The 13,631-nt window shown below is 49.1% G+C and overlaps 1 protein-coding gene across 1 annotated transcript in view; it reads left to right on the top strand.

Moving 5' to 3' along the window:
- Positions 1-10,563, top strand: part of C2CD3 (C2 domain containing 3 centriole elongation regulator) — a 121,804-nt gene extending 111,241 nt beyond the window's left edge. Inside the window, exon 33 of the mRNA XM_054576264.1 lies at positions 9,802-10,563. Coding sequence (XP_054432239.1) covers positions 9,802-9,960 — 159 coding nt within the window. The 3' untranslated portion in view covers positions 9,961-10,563. The remainder of the gene's footprint in view (positions 1-9,801) is intronic.
- Positions 10,564-13,631: the final 3,068 nt, after the last annotated feature.

Genomic DNA, 13,631 nt, shown 5'->3' with positions numbered 1-13,631 from the left:
CTCCAATTACTTGTTATTATTTACAGTTTGATGACTCTTAAAGCCTTATCTTCAGTATAGACTCCTCTCCCATGCTGCAGACACACATGGATCCAACTATATCCTAGATGTCTTTTCTTTGATGTATTACAAACAATTCACTACATCCAAAACCTGAGCCTGTCGTCATCCTTTGCATACCCCCTCTACCGCCTGCACGCATCTCAGGAAACTCATCCACCACTGCTGCCAGAGTGTAAGTGTCATCTTTTCCTCCTCCTACTCCTTTATCCCTCACAGCTCTCAGCCAATCAGCTATCACGGCCTATTAATGCCAACCCCTGATGTTTTTTGAATCGACTTCTCACCATTTTATTATATAGTCCCACTCATCTCTCCCATGACTGTTTTTGACTAGCCTCACTCATATCCGCACTTTCCCACCACTGTCCACTCTCCATCCTGCAGCCAGTGTGACCCCCACTGTAATCAGACTTTTACCCCACTTTACCACCGGATTGGGGAGGGACTCTCCAAGGTTGCTAAAATACAAAACAACTTCCATATTGCTTAGCCAGCAGTCCAATCTGAGTGCCCAAGTTATTTGACCCCTCAGTAGCATGTGATATAGTTGATCTCTTACCTTTAAACACTTCTTCACTTGCTTCTAAGGCATCAGTGTCTCTTGGTTCACCTCATCCCTCATTGGCTACTCCTGCTTGGCCTTTTTTACTGGTTCTTCCTCATTTCCCCTACTTATTAGTATAGGGGTGACCCAGAGCATACTCATTAGAGTTCTCTACTTACACTTGCTTTGTAAGTGACCCCATTCAATCTCAAGGCTTCAAACTTCCTCTATATGCTGCAGAATTCTTATGGTTCTGTAGCTCATATCTTTCCTATAACTCTAGGTTCATATGTCCAAGTGCCCCCTCAACATCTCCACTTGGATGTCTAATTGGTATCTCAAATTCAACATGTCCAAAACTCGACTCCAGACTTTATTTCTCAGATCTGTTCCTCAGTCTTTCCCGTCTCGGTACACAGATCATTTATCCTCTAATTTAACTGTTCAGGCCAAAACCCTTGAAATTCTTTCTGATGCCTCAGTTTCCAATCCACTAGGAAATTGTGGTAGCTCTGCCTTTAAAATATATCCAAATCCAACCAGTTTGTATCACCACCACTGTTACCACCTGTGGGAGGGATGCCGGACTCTGGATTTGAGGGTCCCTGTCTGAGGGCCAGCTAAGGTGGGGAGCATGGGCTCTGAATCCCACAGAGCCCATCTCGGGGTTGTCACAGATGGGGGAAAATAATAAATCGTTCCAGACACTTCTCTGTCTGTATGCCAGGAGAGGGGTGGCTCTTCCCTCTAGTGGAAAAGGCCTGGAGCCCCCTTTTCCAAAGGCTTTTATTGAAAGGGTTATCAATGGGGCTAGGTAATAGAAATGTACAGGTGATCTCATTACATCAGTATGTTAATATTTACAGAAAATACATGGTGTTTTGAAGAAAACAAATGGCAGGAACACACTGATTCACATGGGTCCAAGAGGAGACAGATAAACATGAGAGCGTAAACATGAGGGCGCCAAAGAGTTTAGGGTCAGAGTCTGTGAATAATGTATATTTCCTTCCCAGCATGAGCTGGTTATCATAGCTTTTGAGGGGAAAACAAGGTATGCTTTAAAGAATTTACTTCTAGGTCTTATTTCCCCTGGGAACCACCAGCTACAGTTTAGGGCTGTCTCCAGTATTGTTTCAAGCCTGAGCCAGGCGGGGGGAGGGCAGGGTGGCCAGAAAATAAGAAAACTTCTTTCAGATAGAATGAGGACCCCCACCATATCAAAGCCTGGTGGTGAGGGTCTTTTTGCCCTTTCTCCGTGTCCCCCCAAGTTTTTCCCTGATGCCTATTGCAGCTGTGCCTGTCTTAGGTTGCCCCTTCCATCGAGGGCTCTTACCCATCATTGACTAACCAGCCAACCTCCGGGGCCAAGCTGGGTGATGTGAGAGAGGCAGGGGCTGCGGCCCTACCATGGAGACAGGTTTTGTCTCCTCAGTGGCCTGTTTTCCCAAGGCCTCCTTGATTAGTTCCAGCCTTGGGGCCCTCTCGCCTATTGGCAGGGCTACAGTTCCTGAAACCAGGCAGGGCATTTCCCAGCAACCACCCTGGTCTAACCCATCATCATCTCTTGCCTAGATTATTGCAGGAGCCTCCCATCTTGCCTCTGTGCTTCTGCCCTTGCCCCTTCAATGTTAAATAAATCATTGAATAAATCACGTGACTTCTCTGCTGTGAACCCTCCAATAACTTTCCATCGGTGATTAGGAGAGCCAGAGCTGAGCCTGAGGACAGGCAGGCCAGAGAGTAGGAAGGTAATTTGGGCCTCAGACTTGAAATGTACGTCTTTTGGGAAATGCACAAAAACACAGTCCTGAAGTAGTTACAGGAGAAGACAGAGAGCTATGGCCCTTTCCTTTCGGAACTCACAGGTCCTCAGGGGAGCCAACTGTTTACCTGAGTCCACCAATTCCTACCAAACACTTGTAATGTGTAAAGAGCTGGTTTGGGTGCTGTGGATCCCACCTTTAGGGAGCTCCCAGTCCTTTAAGAGGCACTGGTCTCCAAACCATTCCCTGTCTCAAATGGCATTAGCCTAAATTAACACTTAAGTAAAACAAAGCAAAGAAAATGAGTATAGGAAAGGAGAGTCAAGAGACACATAGGGTGGCTTGAGTAGACTTTAACAAAGATGAAGGAAGGGCTTTGTAGATTTGGAGAAAAGAAGTCTGTCAGAGAATCAACAGAATTTGGCAACAGGGAGGTCCAGACAAAATGGGCTAGAGAGAAAGCCAGAGATGAGGAGAGATAGGCCTGGACCAAAACAACCAAGATAGATAGGAATCAGGAGCAAAGAGCAAGAAGCAACCTGTCATCTGAGCCTTGGCCTCTCTGCCTGCCTACATGGCAGTTCCTTGCCGTAAGATTTCTGTCTTGTTCTGTGCCTTCCTGCCTTACGGCCAGGCTCTGCTCACACCACAAATGAGCCCCTGGATAAACCACAGGCATGGGGCCAAATGCTGTTGTTCCTGAAGAGTGAGTGTAGGAGACAGGAAGTTGGAGACAAGGCCAGGCAGGTTGTCCACCCCCTCCCACCCTAGAGTTCTCACCTCCACTCAGCCAGACCAGTGTTTCAGACATTACTAGTGATCAAGGTGCCCAGGCGAGGTGGGAAGCTGAGAGTCAACAGACCTGATTTCTTGCCCCGGCTCTCCTGCTGGCTTTCTGGGGTCTAGGGCAAGGTCTCTGCTCTCTGGGGAGGCAACACAGACTTCTTTCCTATCAGGCTGTTTGTACAGTGGTTACAGGCATGGCCTCTGAATCCCGACTGCCTAAGTTTAAAGCTCAGCTTTCAGCCTTACCAGCTGCATAACCAGGGGCTAGTTACCTAACTTTTCTGTGCTTCAGTTCTTTTATCTGAAAAATGGGCACAACAATAGTATCTGCCTCCTAGGGCTTGTTTAGGATGAACTGAGTAAGATAATGTCCTTAGAACAGCACTTGACATGCAACACACTAAGAACGATACAAATGTTAACTGGTGTAATTTTTATCATTTTTATTGAAATTTATCTCTTAGGCTGTTACATTTTGGAGGGACTGGTTAGAAAGAAATACTTAGGGATAGGGACATGATCAAAAGCTTAGCAGTAGGAGGGGGGTGCTGAGAAGGTCACCCCAGAAGTATGGAGAGGAGTGCTCAGGGCTGTAGCATTACAGGGTGCTCAGCTCAGACCCTGAGTTAAAGGCCCAGGGCAAGGCACTGCTCCCACCTAAGGGTGATAGAGCCCTAGCCTCAGCAGTGCGGGACCTACCTATCTGTGAGTCTTAATGCTAAATTTAAGACTGCTTTTTTTCTCCTAGGAGTGCAAGGAATTTTTCTGTCCCTTGGTTTCCCTTCCCCAAATCCAGAGTCATCTAAAAGATACACAGTCCTGATAGAGAAACACAACCATCAGGAAGTCACCAGATAAGATCAGCAGGGGTCCAAGGGAACTTCCTGAGTCCAATGTCTTCTCTCCCTGGCCTGTGGTCCAGGCCTGATGGCTGAGCTGCCCCTCTTGGAGCAGGAGGCCCTAACCTGTTGCCTCATTTCTTTTTCTTTTTCTTTTTTTTCTTTTTTAAAAAAATTCTCACCCCAGAATATGCTCATTGACTTTAGAAAAAGGGGAAGGGAGCAGGGGAGAGAGGGAGAGAAGCATCGATCAGCTGCCTTTCATACACACCCCGACTGGGGACTGAACCCTCAACCCAGGAACTTGCCCGGGAATTGAACCCACAACCTTTTGTTTTACAGGATGGTGTTCCAACCAGCTGAGCCACACCAGCCAGGGCTGCCTCAGTTCTTTGATCCTCCTAGACCCTAGCCCTCTGCTCATCCCTAAGAGGAGACCTAAAGGTTAAAGAGTTTCTGATAAAGGCCACACAGAACTTTGGGAAGGAGATGAGCGCCCTGGCCAAGGGTATACAGAAGTCCTGGGAAACAGCTAGAATTGGCTGGTGCCCACTCTGGCCCAGAATGCAATTTGGCAGGTACCTCAAGGGAAAGGGCCCCTAGGTCTGCTGGGTAGGCTCTAGGCTCAAGTTGCCTTAGCATCTCCTCTCCTGGGAGGAGCCAAAAGTTTTAGAAGTGTCACTTTAACCCTTTCCTCTCAGGAATCTGGACTTCTGAGCCCTCTCACAGAGAGGGCACAGGTTCAAAAGGTTAAGTCTGGATTAGTCAGGCCTTTTCATTGTGTACAGGGGGAGACGGGCCTAGGGTAGGAAAGTGACCCTGGGCCCTGTGGATAAACAGTTGTCAAGGAAAGCTTCTCAGAGGAAGGAAAGAGAGGCATTAGTGGGTGGTGAGGAACCAGAGCAGCATGTAGGTAGTGAGACCCACATGATCAGAGCTCTAATGAAGGAATGGAGTGTGAGCACAGAGCAGGGACCCTAGCTGTGGTACAGCTGGGCTGGGTGGGTCAAATTTAGGATTTGCTTCTCAGGGCTAGGCCTGTGGCCTGTGTATCTTGTCCTCACTTCACCCCTGCTCTTAGCTATAGCTGATAAGTTTGCTGCTCTCTTTAGCACCAAGTCCTAGTCTCAGCCTTCAGAGAGGACTCTGGGAGCCCTTCCCCACCCCGGAAAAGGCAGCCAGCCAAGGGGGTGAAAGTTGAGCAAGGCAGGCAGTTATACTGAGCCCTTACTTGTCTCTGAAGCAGTAATCTGTTGGCAAGCCCACCTGGCCAGCCAGAACCAGACAGCTGTTTCCTTTCAGTTTTCAGCTCTGGAAAGTTTTGCTTCCAGCTGCTGAGTCGGTGTTTATATCACTTAGGGGAGCCTGCTCTGGCAAAGAACAAAGCTTCAGCCCTGATGTCAGGCCCAGAGGTGCACTGGGCAGGGTTCAGTGAAGAGGGGAGAGCTTGGCCAGGCCTGACCTAGCACTGGGCACACCGTGGGAGGCCTTGCACCCTGCTTTTCCACCCGGCTGAGAACAGAAAGGCTTCATTTTACTCTCGGTAGCTGGGGTCAGCCCTAGCTCCAGCTTAGCACCTGTGCTTTGCAAGATGTTGTGCCTGGCCAGAGCCTTGGTCACATCTGAGTTTTATTTCTCAGCTTCACATAGACCTGAGGTAGGAAGGCCAAACAGAAGTTCTTAGCTCTATTTGGCAATGAACATACTGAGACCCAGAGGAAAGTGTCTTGGCCTTAAGCAAGTGGGGCAGTTGGGCTGGGCCACACACCAGGGTTCCTCCATGACACTGCCTCCCCTGTGAGACACCCTGAACCAGGGGTAGGTGGGGGCATTTGCATCTGCCACCCTCCTAAGAACACATGGCCTTTCAAGGGGATCCATCTGAGGACTGGAGTAGAGGAAACCCAAATCACAGTGACTTGGAAAAGATGGTCACAGGGACATGGCCAAAGAGGGTACCACGGACCTGGTACAGGGAGCCTCTAGCATTACCTGCTCCTTCTGACCCGTTTTCAGATGGAGAAACCAAGGCCCAGAGAGAAAGTGACTTGCCAAGAGTCACTTGGCTACAAAACACTAAGCCATGTATAGAACCAACTCCCCAGCCAGGGTTAGCCTCTTGATTTGAGGACCCCCGGAATACCCACCTCTTCCCTCCATCACCATTCTGTATTCCTTCCACAATGCTTTATTTTTACCCCAGCAGAGTCCCACCTTTTGGCACTAAAGGCTTTTATGAGACACATCTGCCTCGAATAATAGGCTAAAAGACCTATTCATCTTCATGGCCTGGGTGCCCAAGTGCCCATAGAAGAACAGATTCCCATATTTGAAAGTCAGGGGATTTAATGGGAAAGCTGGGCAGATTTAATGGGGGAAGTTGGAGAGCCCCGGCCTGCTACCATGGTTAATACCCACCCACTGGAAAAGCTAGTTGTCCTTCAACCCAGGACAGTAGTCAGTGCCCCACCCCTACATCCCAGTTCACTGGGAAGGCACAAGAGGATTTATGGTCAATTTCTCCCCATACATTTAGGAACTTGCCTCAGCAGCATCAGTCCATCTCCCTGGGTTTGTCTTCCCCTCTCTCTACCGACTGTTCAACCAGGCCCATCCCCACTGCTTTCCCAGCAAAGAAATTCTTTCTTCACGCTTTTGCTCAAGTTGAACCTTGACCTAGAACACACTCTCATCTTCCTTATTCAGATTCCACTTATATATTTTGTCAAGTCCATTTTCAAAGTATCGTTCAAGGGATGTCAACCCCACATATGACACCCACAGTCTAGACTCCAGAGCCCCTACAGCTCCTTAGCCTGATAACCCTGCTTCCATGAGGGTTCCTCCTGCCTCCCCAGGAAGACTGAGGCTCCTGCAAATCCCAGACTACAGTGGCAACTTAACCTGTGCCCACAGGGCTCCAGCCAGGAGCATGGGGGTATTTCAGAGGAGCAGTTAGTACATGTAAGGGTATTCCTGCTCTGGGCAGTTTAACCTCTGCCTGAACCCTCCAGGGTTCTGTGTTTTGGGATAGCAATCCTGATGGAGAAGGAACCTTTATTATTACTCAAGGTGTTTTTAAAACTCTTGAGGTCAATGAAAGCCAAATGCTGGTGAGGGTGTGTTCACTGTCCTTCTACATCCCTGCCCTTCCCTGTACAGAGCCAAGCCCTGGTCCCTGGGCCTAGGCCATACAGATAAGCCCCCTAAGTCATTGGGTCTGGGTGTGGGTGCTGGGAGGTTGGCTAAACCAGCCACACTACATTCAGCTCCAGGACAGTTGTTGACCCAGCCAGAAGGTGCAGGCCTGTACTCCTGGTATTCCCTCCCCTGGGATGACCTCCTGCGCACCCCCAGCTCTGCTGAAACCCTGCCCATCTCAGGTCCCACCTCTGCATGAAGATTCCCCTGAGCTCAGTTGTTAGTATTTTCTCCTTTCTCTGTGCTCCCAAGATCTAGGCTTCATCTCCGTGCTTGTCGCATAGGTCAGCATCTGTCTCCCCTCTAGCTGAGCAGGCCCATGAAGACAGGCACCATGGCTACCTATTGTCCTTAAGAATTGATTAGATTGAATCAGTTGGCTCCTGGAAGGTTTGATGAATCACCAACAAAGGTCTTTTGATGGTCATTTCATGAATTGAGATACTGGGCCCTCCCAGTCATGGAGAGCAAGACCCATCAGAGCCCCTCCAAAACAGAGAATGCTTCTCTGTCAGAGAGGACATGGAGACCTGGTCTTAGAATTTGAGGTAGAGGACCAGTATCTCCCTGGTCCCCTCTCACTATAGCAGAGAAAGAAATGGAAATTAAGATACAGCTGGTGATCCAGAAGATCCATCTGCAGTACAATTAGATGATTGGAAGGGGACTTGGTGTCACTCCTAAATCCTAAATAGCTCAGGAAAACACAGCCTTGGATCTCGGGAGCAAAAAGAGGGATGCTGAGGCTTAAAATGCTACAGAAAGGATTTGACTCAGCTAAAGACTTGGCACATGCTAGGCTGTGACAACCATGGGTTCCAGAATGAATGAATGAGATGCTTGCTGCAAAAGGTGGTCTCCTCCCCACCCAGTTTAAGTCTCTGGTCACTGTGGCTTCATCCCACCCATTCACTGATCTAACAGCTACCAGGCTCCTATCTTAGATCTGGCCCAACTGGAATCACAAGCATCAGTCAGATTCAGTCCATACCCTTAGGAGCACCCAGCCTGGAAGGGGAAGATAACAGGCAGTGGCTGGGCAACTGGCCTCCCCTGGCCTGAGGCATTATGGGATGCAAGGGCCTCCCATATTTTGGGAAGAAGAAATGCATACGATAGCAAAGGGTTGGTTTCCTATTTCTCCTTTTAGCCTAGGCCTGCCTGGAAGATGGAGCCATATCTTCTAGTCTCTGTTCAGCCCCTAGCACTGCTTTGCTCTTGGTTCTCAGGAAACCCTGCCTGTGGGCTGTTAGTGCTGAAGGCTTACTCAGGCTGTATGCACTCCCTTGGCATTCTGCATTCCAAATTGGCAGGGACCCTCAAGGTTGTCTACCTCCCCCTTTTTCATGGGTAGGAAACTGATGCCCAGGCAGCAGAGTGGGGATGCCCGACTTCCACTCCTCTTATATACTGGCTGCTATTCTAATTCTTTCAATATGTCTTTCTCCCCTGCTTCACTCTGAGCTGTGGAGGTCAAGAAATGATCTGTTCATTTCTATCTCCCTCTCACAGCAGGCATTAGATAGTTTATTTTTAAAAAAAAGGAAGGAAGGATTAGTGAATGTTACTGATCCTAGAAGCAACTCTAGCTGGGCCTCAGTTTCCCATTAGCAGTGAATTGCAGGGGGCGGGGAGGTAGTCTGCATCTCTCGGGTCTCCAGGTCTCCACCAAGCTTCTTAGTGCCTGAGGAATGATACTGCGGGATCCTAGTGCTCCTTCAGCTAGTGAAGATCTCAGATCCTGGGATTTGAGGACAGGGAGGAGATGTCCATCCACAGGGCAGGTTTCTTGCTGGGAAGTCAGCCAAGTGTGCCTGTCGTAGTGACTCCCATCTCCTTTCAACACAGCCTCCACCTCTTCCCCAGGGCCTTGCTCTCAGCCAGCTGCCTAGGGTAGCTGTCCTGTCTAGCTTTGAGCTCTTCACAGCAGGAACCTGGCACTGACTAAGCACCAAAAATTAAAAGTGGTTGTGCAAATGAGTGAGTCATAGGGGAGTCCAGAGGACCACCAAGGAATAACCCTAATGCAAGCACCTTGAAGGTGGAATTAGTGCCAACCTGTCAGCTCCAGGCAGGAAGATGTTTGGTAGCATGGCCAGGAATATGTGCTTCACACCAGCTGGCAGCTTCAGGAACCCCAAAGAGCCAACAAAGTGTATTATTCACCATCTTCTCCCCAGAAGTTGGACATATTCCCAGAGCCACACATGGGACAGTCACAACTCAGAGGATCAATGACTTGTCTAGACTCATGCAGCAACAGAGTGGATACAGCTTCAAACCTGGCCTGCAGGTGATGGCCCCTCCTACAGGGGCCTAGAAAAAGTCTGAGCTGGTTTGCACCTTAGCTCTGCTTCTCCGAGCTGTGGGACCTTGAGTTTATTTCACCTGAACTGTAGTTTCCTCATCCATGGCATGGGGATGAGGTACCCACCTATGGGGTTGAGGTAAGGGTTTAAACAAGACCAGGTTTGTAGAGTGTTTTGTAAACTGATAAGCTCTGCATCAGTTAGCCAAAGGACCAAAAGATGAAAGGAGTCAAAAGCATCTCTTGGTGATACCACATCGTCAGTGCTAACCTAGCTGACTTCTTCCTGTCCAGGACAAGAGTGAAACCACTGGAAGAGCCTTGTTCCAAAGGCCTTGTCGCCCGAGACCTAACTCGCTGCCTCCCAACCTGCCTGAAGAAGAAACTCGCAGAATTGCACGGATATTTTCTTCCCAGTACTCCCAGAAAGACAAACACAGCCTGAAAGACTGAAGGAAGGACTCACCTCCCACCGCCCCTCAGCCTTGTCCAGCCTGCAGGAGGTGCGGGGTACGCTCCCATCAGGGCTGTCAGAGTCCTGAGACCGCCACCAGCGTAATCCATGGGCACGATGGGACTGAGGCAGCACAGAGGGTAGGAGCATCCCAAACCAGCCCCGTGTCCACCTGCAAGGACTTCAGCTTTTTCCTTCTATGGTGAGGCAAAGGCTAGAAACAAAATGGATTCCAGCACCCAAGTGGCCCACCTATCTTTTGAAGGGACTCAAGCCAGCATCTTTTGGCTGAGACACAGGCTAATGTCCTTGACACGGTGTACAGCTGACACAAGCCCACCCTCTGCCAATGATGAGCCGTTTCTGCCTTAAAGGTTTGATGGGGGAGGGCAGTATAGATTGTATGCATTGTGCATAACTGAGGATATGCTACAGCCATCTTCAGTTCATTTGTTTGAAAATAAGTGTATTTTATGATATAAATTATTTTTAAGCTGTGTTGAATTAATCAGTAGGAGAGGATGGGGAAATCACCTCTCAAACATTTTGTCTGATTGTCTGAAATTCTAACCATGCTTTTAATTTATTGCTTTTACTCAGCTCTGAAGGTCATTGTTCCTGCCTTTGTCTGAATAAAATTATATTGATATTTGTATTCTGTGCACAAGTATTTCCTGGTTGGGCCACTGGACAGGGGTGTTAGGAATTCATTTGTGTTCTAACAGCCAGAGAGAAGGCTTGACAACCATGCAGAACCTTGGAGAAGCTCATATGAAACTGGGGGCTAGAGTAACCATGAGACTTCTGAGCTCCCCAAAGATCAGGCTGATCCAGATTAGGGTGACACCCATTATTCCTTTGCTGGTGCCTCAAATCTATCAACAAAGTAAAGGGTGTCTCCTGGGACAAGTCCTCCCAGAATCCCCCATCTCTCTGGGATGGGTAGCTCTGGCTTGGACTGTCAGACCCCAAACATTTGAGCAGCTACTGCAAACAAGGCCTGTGGGGAAAAGGAAGGCAAAGATGGGCAGAGTGGCTGCGAGAGGTAAGAAGAGAGCTAACATGGAGGCCCAGCTTTCCACCCCCAAACACAGGTCAGTTCACTTAGTCTGAAAAAAACAAATCTATAACCTGCATACTAGGGTTCCCTTTTTATAGTTAAACTGAAGCTCAGTGAAGTTAATTTACTTCTGTTGATGTAGCTAGAAAGTGAGTCACCACATAAGACACCTATCTCCAGAGATATTGCAAGGCTTCTGCACTCAGTGACCAAAACAGGTTACAGCCAGTAAGTGCTCTGAATTCGGGGAGTCTATGGGGGAAAAAACCCTGTGGGCTGGAGCAGTCAGAGCAGGCTTCCAAGAAGATATAAGCCCGGAGGTGAGCGCAGAGGGGAACCAAGAATATACTCAGGCCACAGGCATCTGGGGATGCAGAAGAGACTGGTCTGGTCTGGCTCTACCACTTCCCCAGTAGGCGCCCTCCGGCTTGACTCCCTCCATCTGAGCCTCTGCTGCCTCGTGTAAAATGGAGGTAATAACCCCAGCTTCATAGGGTTGTTGCGAAGATTAAATGAGATGACATTTGTGAAAGTGCCTCACCTGCACTTGGCGCTTAGTGGAAGCTTAGGAGATGTCACCCGCACCCCCTCCTCCCCACTCTTCTGGAGAAAATCAGGAGATAGGCAAGTACACCAATAACGGTGAGACATGCAGGACATGCCCACAGAGGGTACAGGGTGATGCAGGAACCCCAGGGAGGGACAGGCTGCCCTCATCAACGACGTGCCCTCAGACCGGCCTGCCCTCCTTCATCTGTTCACCTCCGCTCCCTAACCTTTGGCCTGCCGGCTTACCCCTCCCCAGAGCTTCCCTCTCAGGTCACCAGCCCAGAGTTTTGAGGCCTGGAACCACAAAGAACCTACAATAGAGCAGTCAGGGGCCGGGCCTGAGGGGTTAAGCAGGTGAAGAATATCCTTCCAAATCCTGCTTCAGGTTCTATAAATAGCCTATCAGGTGGAGTTAGGATAAGGCCAATGGGAAGATACGGGCTGCTTCTACCCAGGCTGAGAGCAGCGTCTGTGACACAAAGGCACCCTGAGGATCTGAAACCCACCGCATCTCTGGAAGTTGGGTCTGTTTCCCAGGGGCCGCTCAGAGGTGAAATGCCTTGCAAGGTCATGCAGTATGAGGTACATGTTTGCTCCCACCACCACCAGCAGAGCTAGCCAGTGTCTCCCCCACTTCCCTTTGAGCTCTGCCTTTGCAGAGACCTGAAAGTGGGTGTTTCTGATCACTCAGAGGCTTGTTGACCCCAGCTCATACCAATCAACCTTGGAACTTCTAGAGCAGGCTGGATTCTGAGGACAAGGAACCAGAGCAGACACACCTGTCCCAGCTTTCAAGAAGCTCCCAGGCCAATGGAAGGTGAGCCAGCCCAACTGCCCACTCTGGGTTTCCCCAGGGCCTGCTGCCCCTTGTTTGGGTTCCTACTCTTTATCGCCCCCTCCCCCGCTGCCCCCGTATATAGTACCAACTGTAATTCACCCACCACCTCCAGGCCAACATTTACAGAGCCCAGAACCTACCTCCTGAGCCCTCCCAACCTCAGCAGCCCCTTCTCTCACCACATTCACACAACTGCCTGCTCTGTGGACAGGCGGGCAGAGCCTGGTTCAAGAAGGACAGGCTTGGTACTTGAGCATCTAGACTTGTGACCGCCTGCCTTGGGGCCCTGGCCCAAGTCCAGCATTGGCCTCTGCCTGCTCCTCTGCCCCACCTAGTTATTTCCCTTCCCTTCTCAACCTCCTTCCTCTCTCTTCCCCTGCCCTCTTCTCCACTGACCCCTTCCCCTTCTGTCCTCTTTTCTCTGCCACCTGGGTCCTGGGTTCAGATGTGCCTAACCCTTACCCTCAGTGCCTCTCCCACAGCAGGGGACCCGTCCCACCGTGCCCTGCACACCCTCCCAGCTCCCTTCGGCTCCAGCAGTGTCCATGCTGGAGCCTCCAAGTTTTATGTCATCGAACTCAGTGTTGACAGAAGATAGACCCTAAGTACCTTATAATTACAGGCTAGAAACAGGCTCTGCCTCGCACTAGCTGTACGACCTGTGTAAGTCATTGGCTGTCCCTGAGACTCAGTTTTCTCCTCTGTAAAATAAGCATTATACATGTTAGGATCCTAAGCCATGAAAAGGGATGAATGCACATGAACTTTGAAAATATTTATCATAAGTGAAAGAAGCTAGTCACAGAGTATGTCACACATTTATATTAACGTGAAGTACTCAGAAGAGATCTATTAAGACAGAAAGTAGATTAGTGATTGCCTAGGAGGGGAAGGAAGGGGCTGCTGATGTGTAGGGGGATTTTTCTGAGGGGTGATGAAAATGTTCTAAAATTAATTGTGATGATTGATGGCAGTATAACTGAATATACTAAAACTTTTGAATTATACCCTTTAAATAGGTAAATGATGTTAGAATTGTATCTCAATAAAGCTGTTACTATTATTTAAACTTAGAATCCAAATAGTACCTACCTCATAGGGTTGTGAGAAATAGGAATAATGTATGTAAAATATCTAGCTCATAGTAGGCACCAAGAAATGAGAGTTATTCTCATTGTTATTATTAAAAGGAGGCGCGAGAGAGCCCAACCCAGCCTATAGAG

The sequence above is a fragment of the Pteronotus mesoamericanus genome, unplaced genomic scaffold, assembly GCF_021234165.1.
Source record: "Pteronotus mesoamericanus isolate MK-2021 breed Mesoamerican mustached bat unplaced genomic scaffold, CSHL_Meso_final contig_33, whole genome shotgun sequence".
Taxonomy (NCBI): Eukaryota; Metazoa; Chordata; class Mammalia; order Chiroptera; family Mormoopidae; genus Pteronotus; species Pteronotus mesoamericanus.
This window is presented reverse-complemented; position numbering and strand designations above follow the sequence as displayed.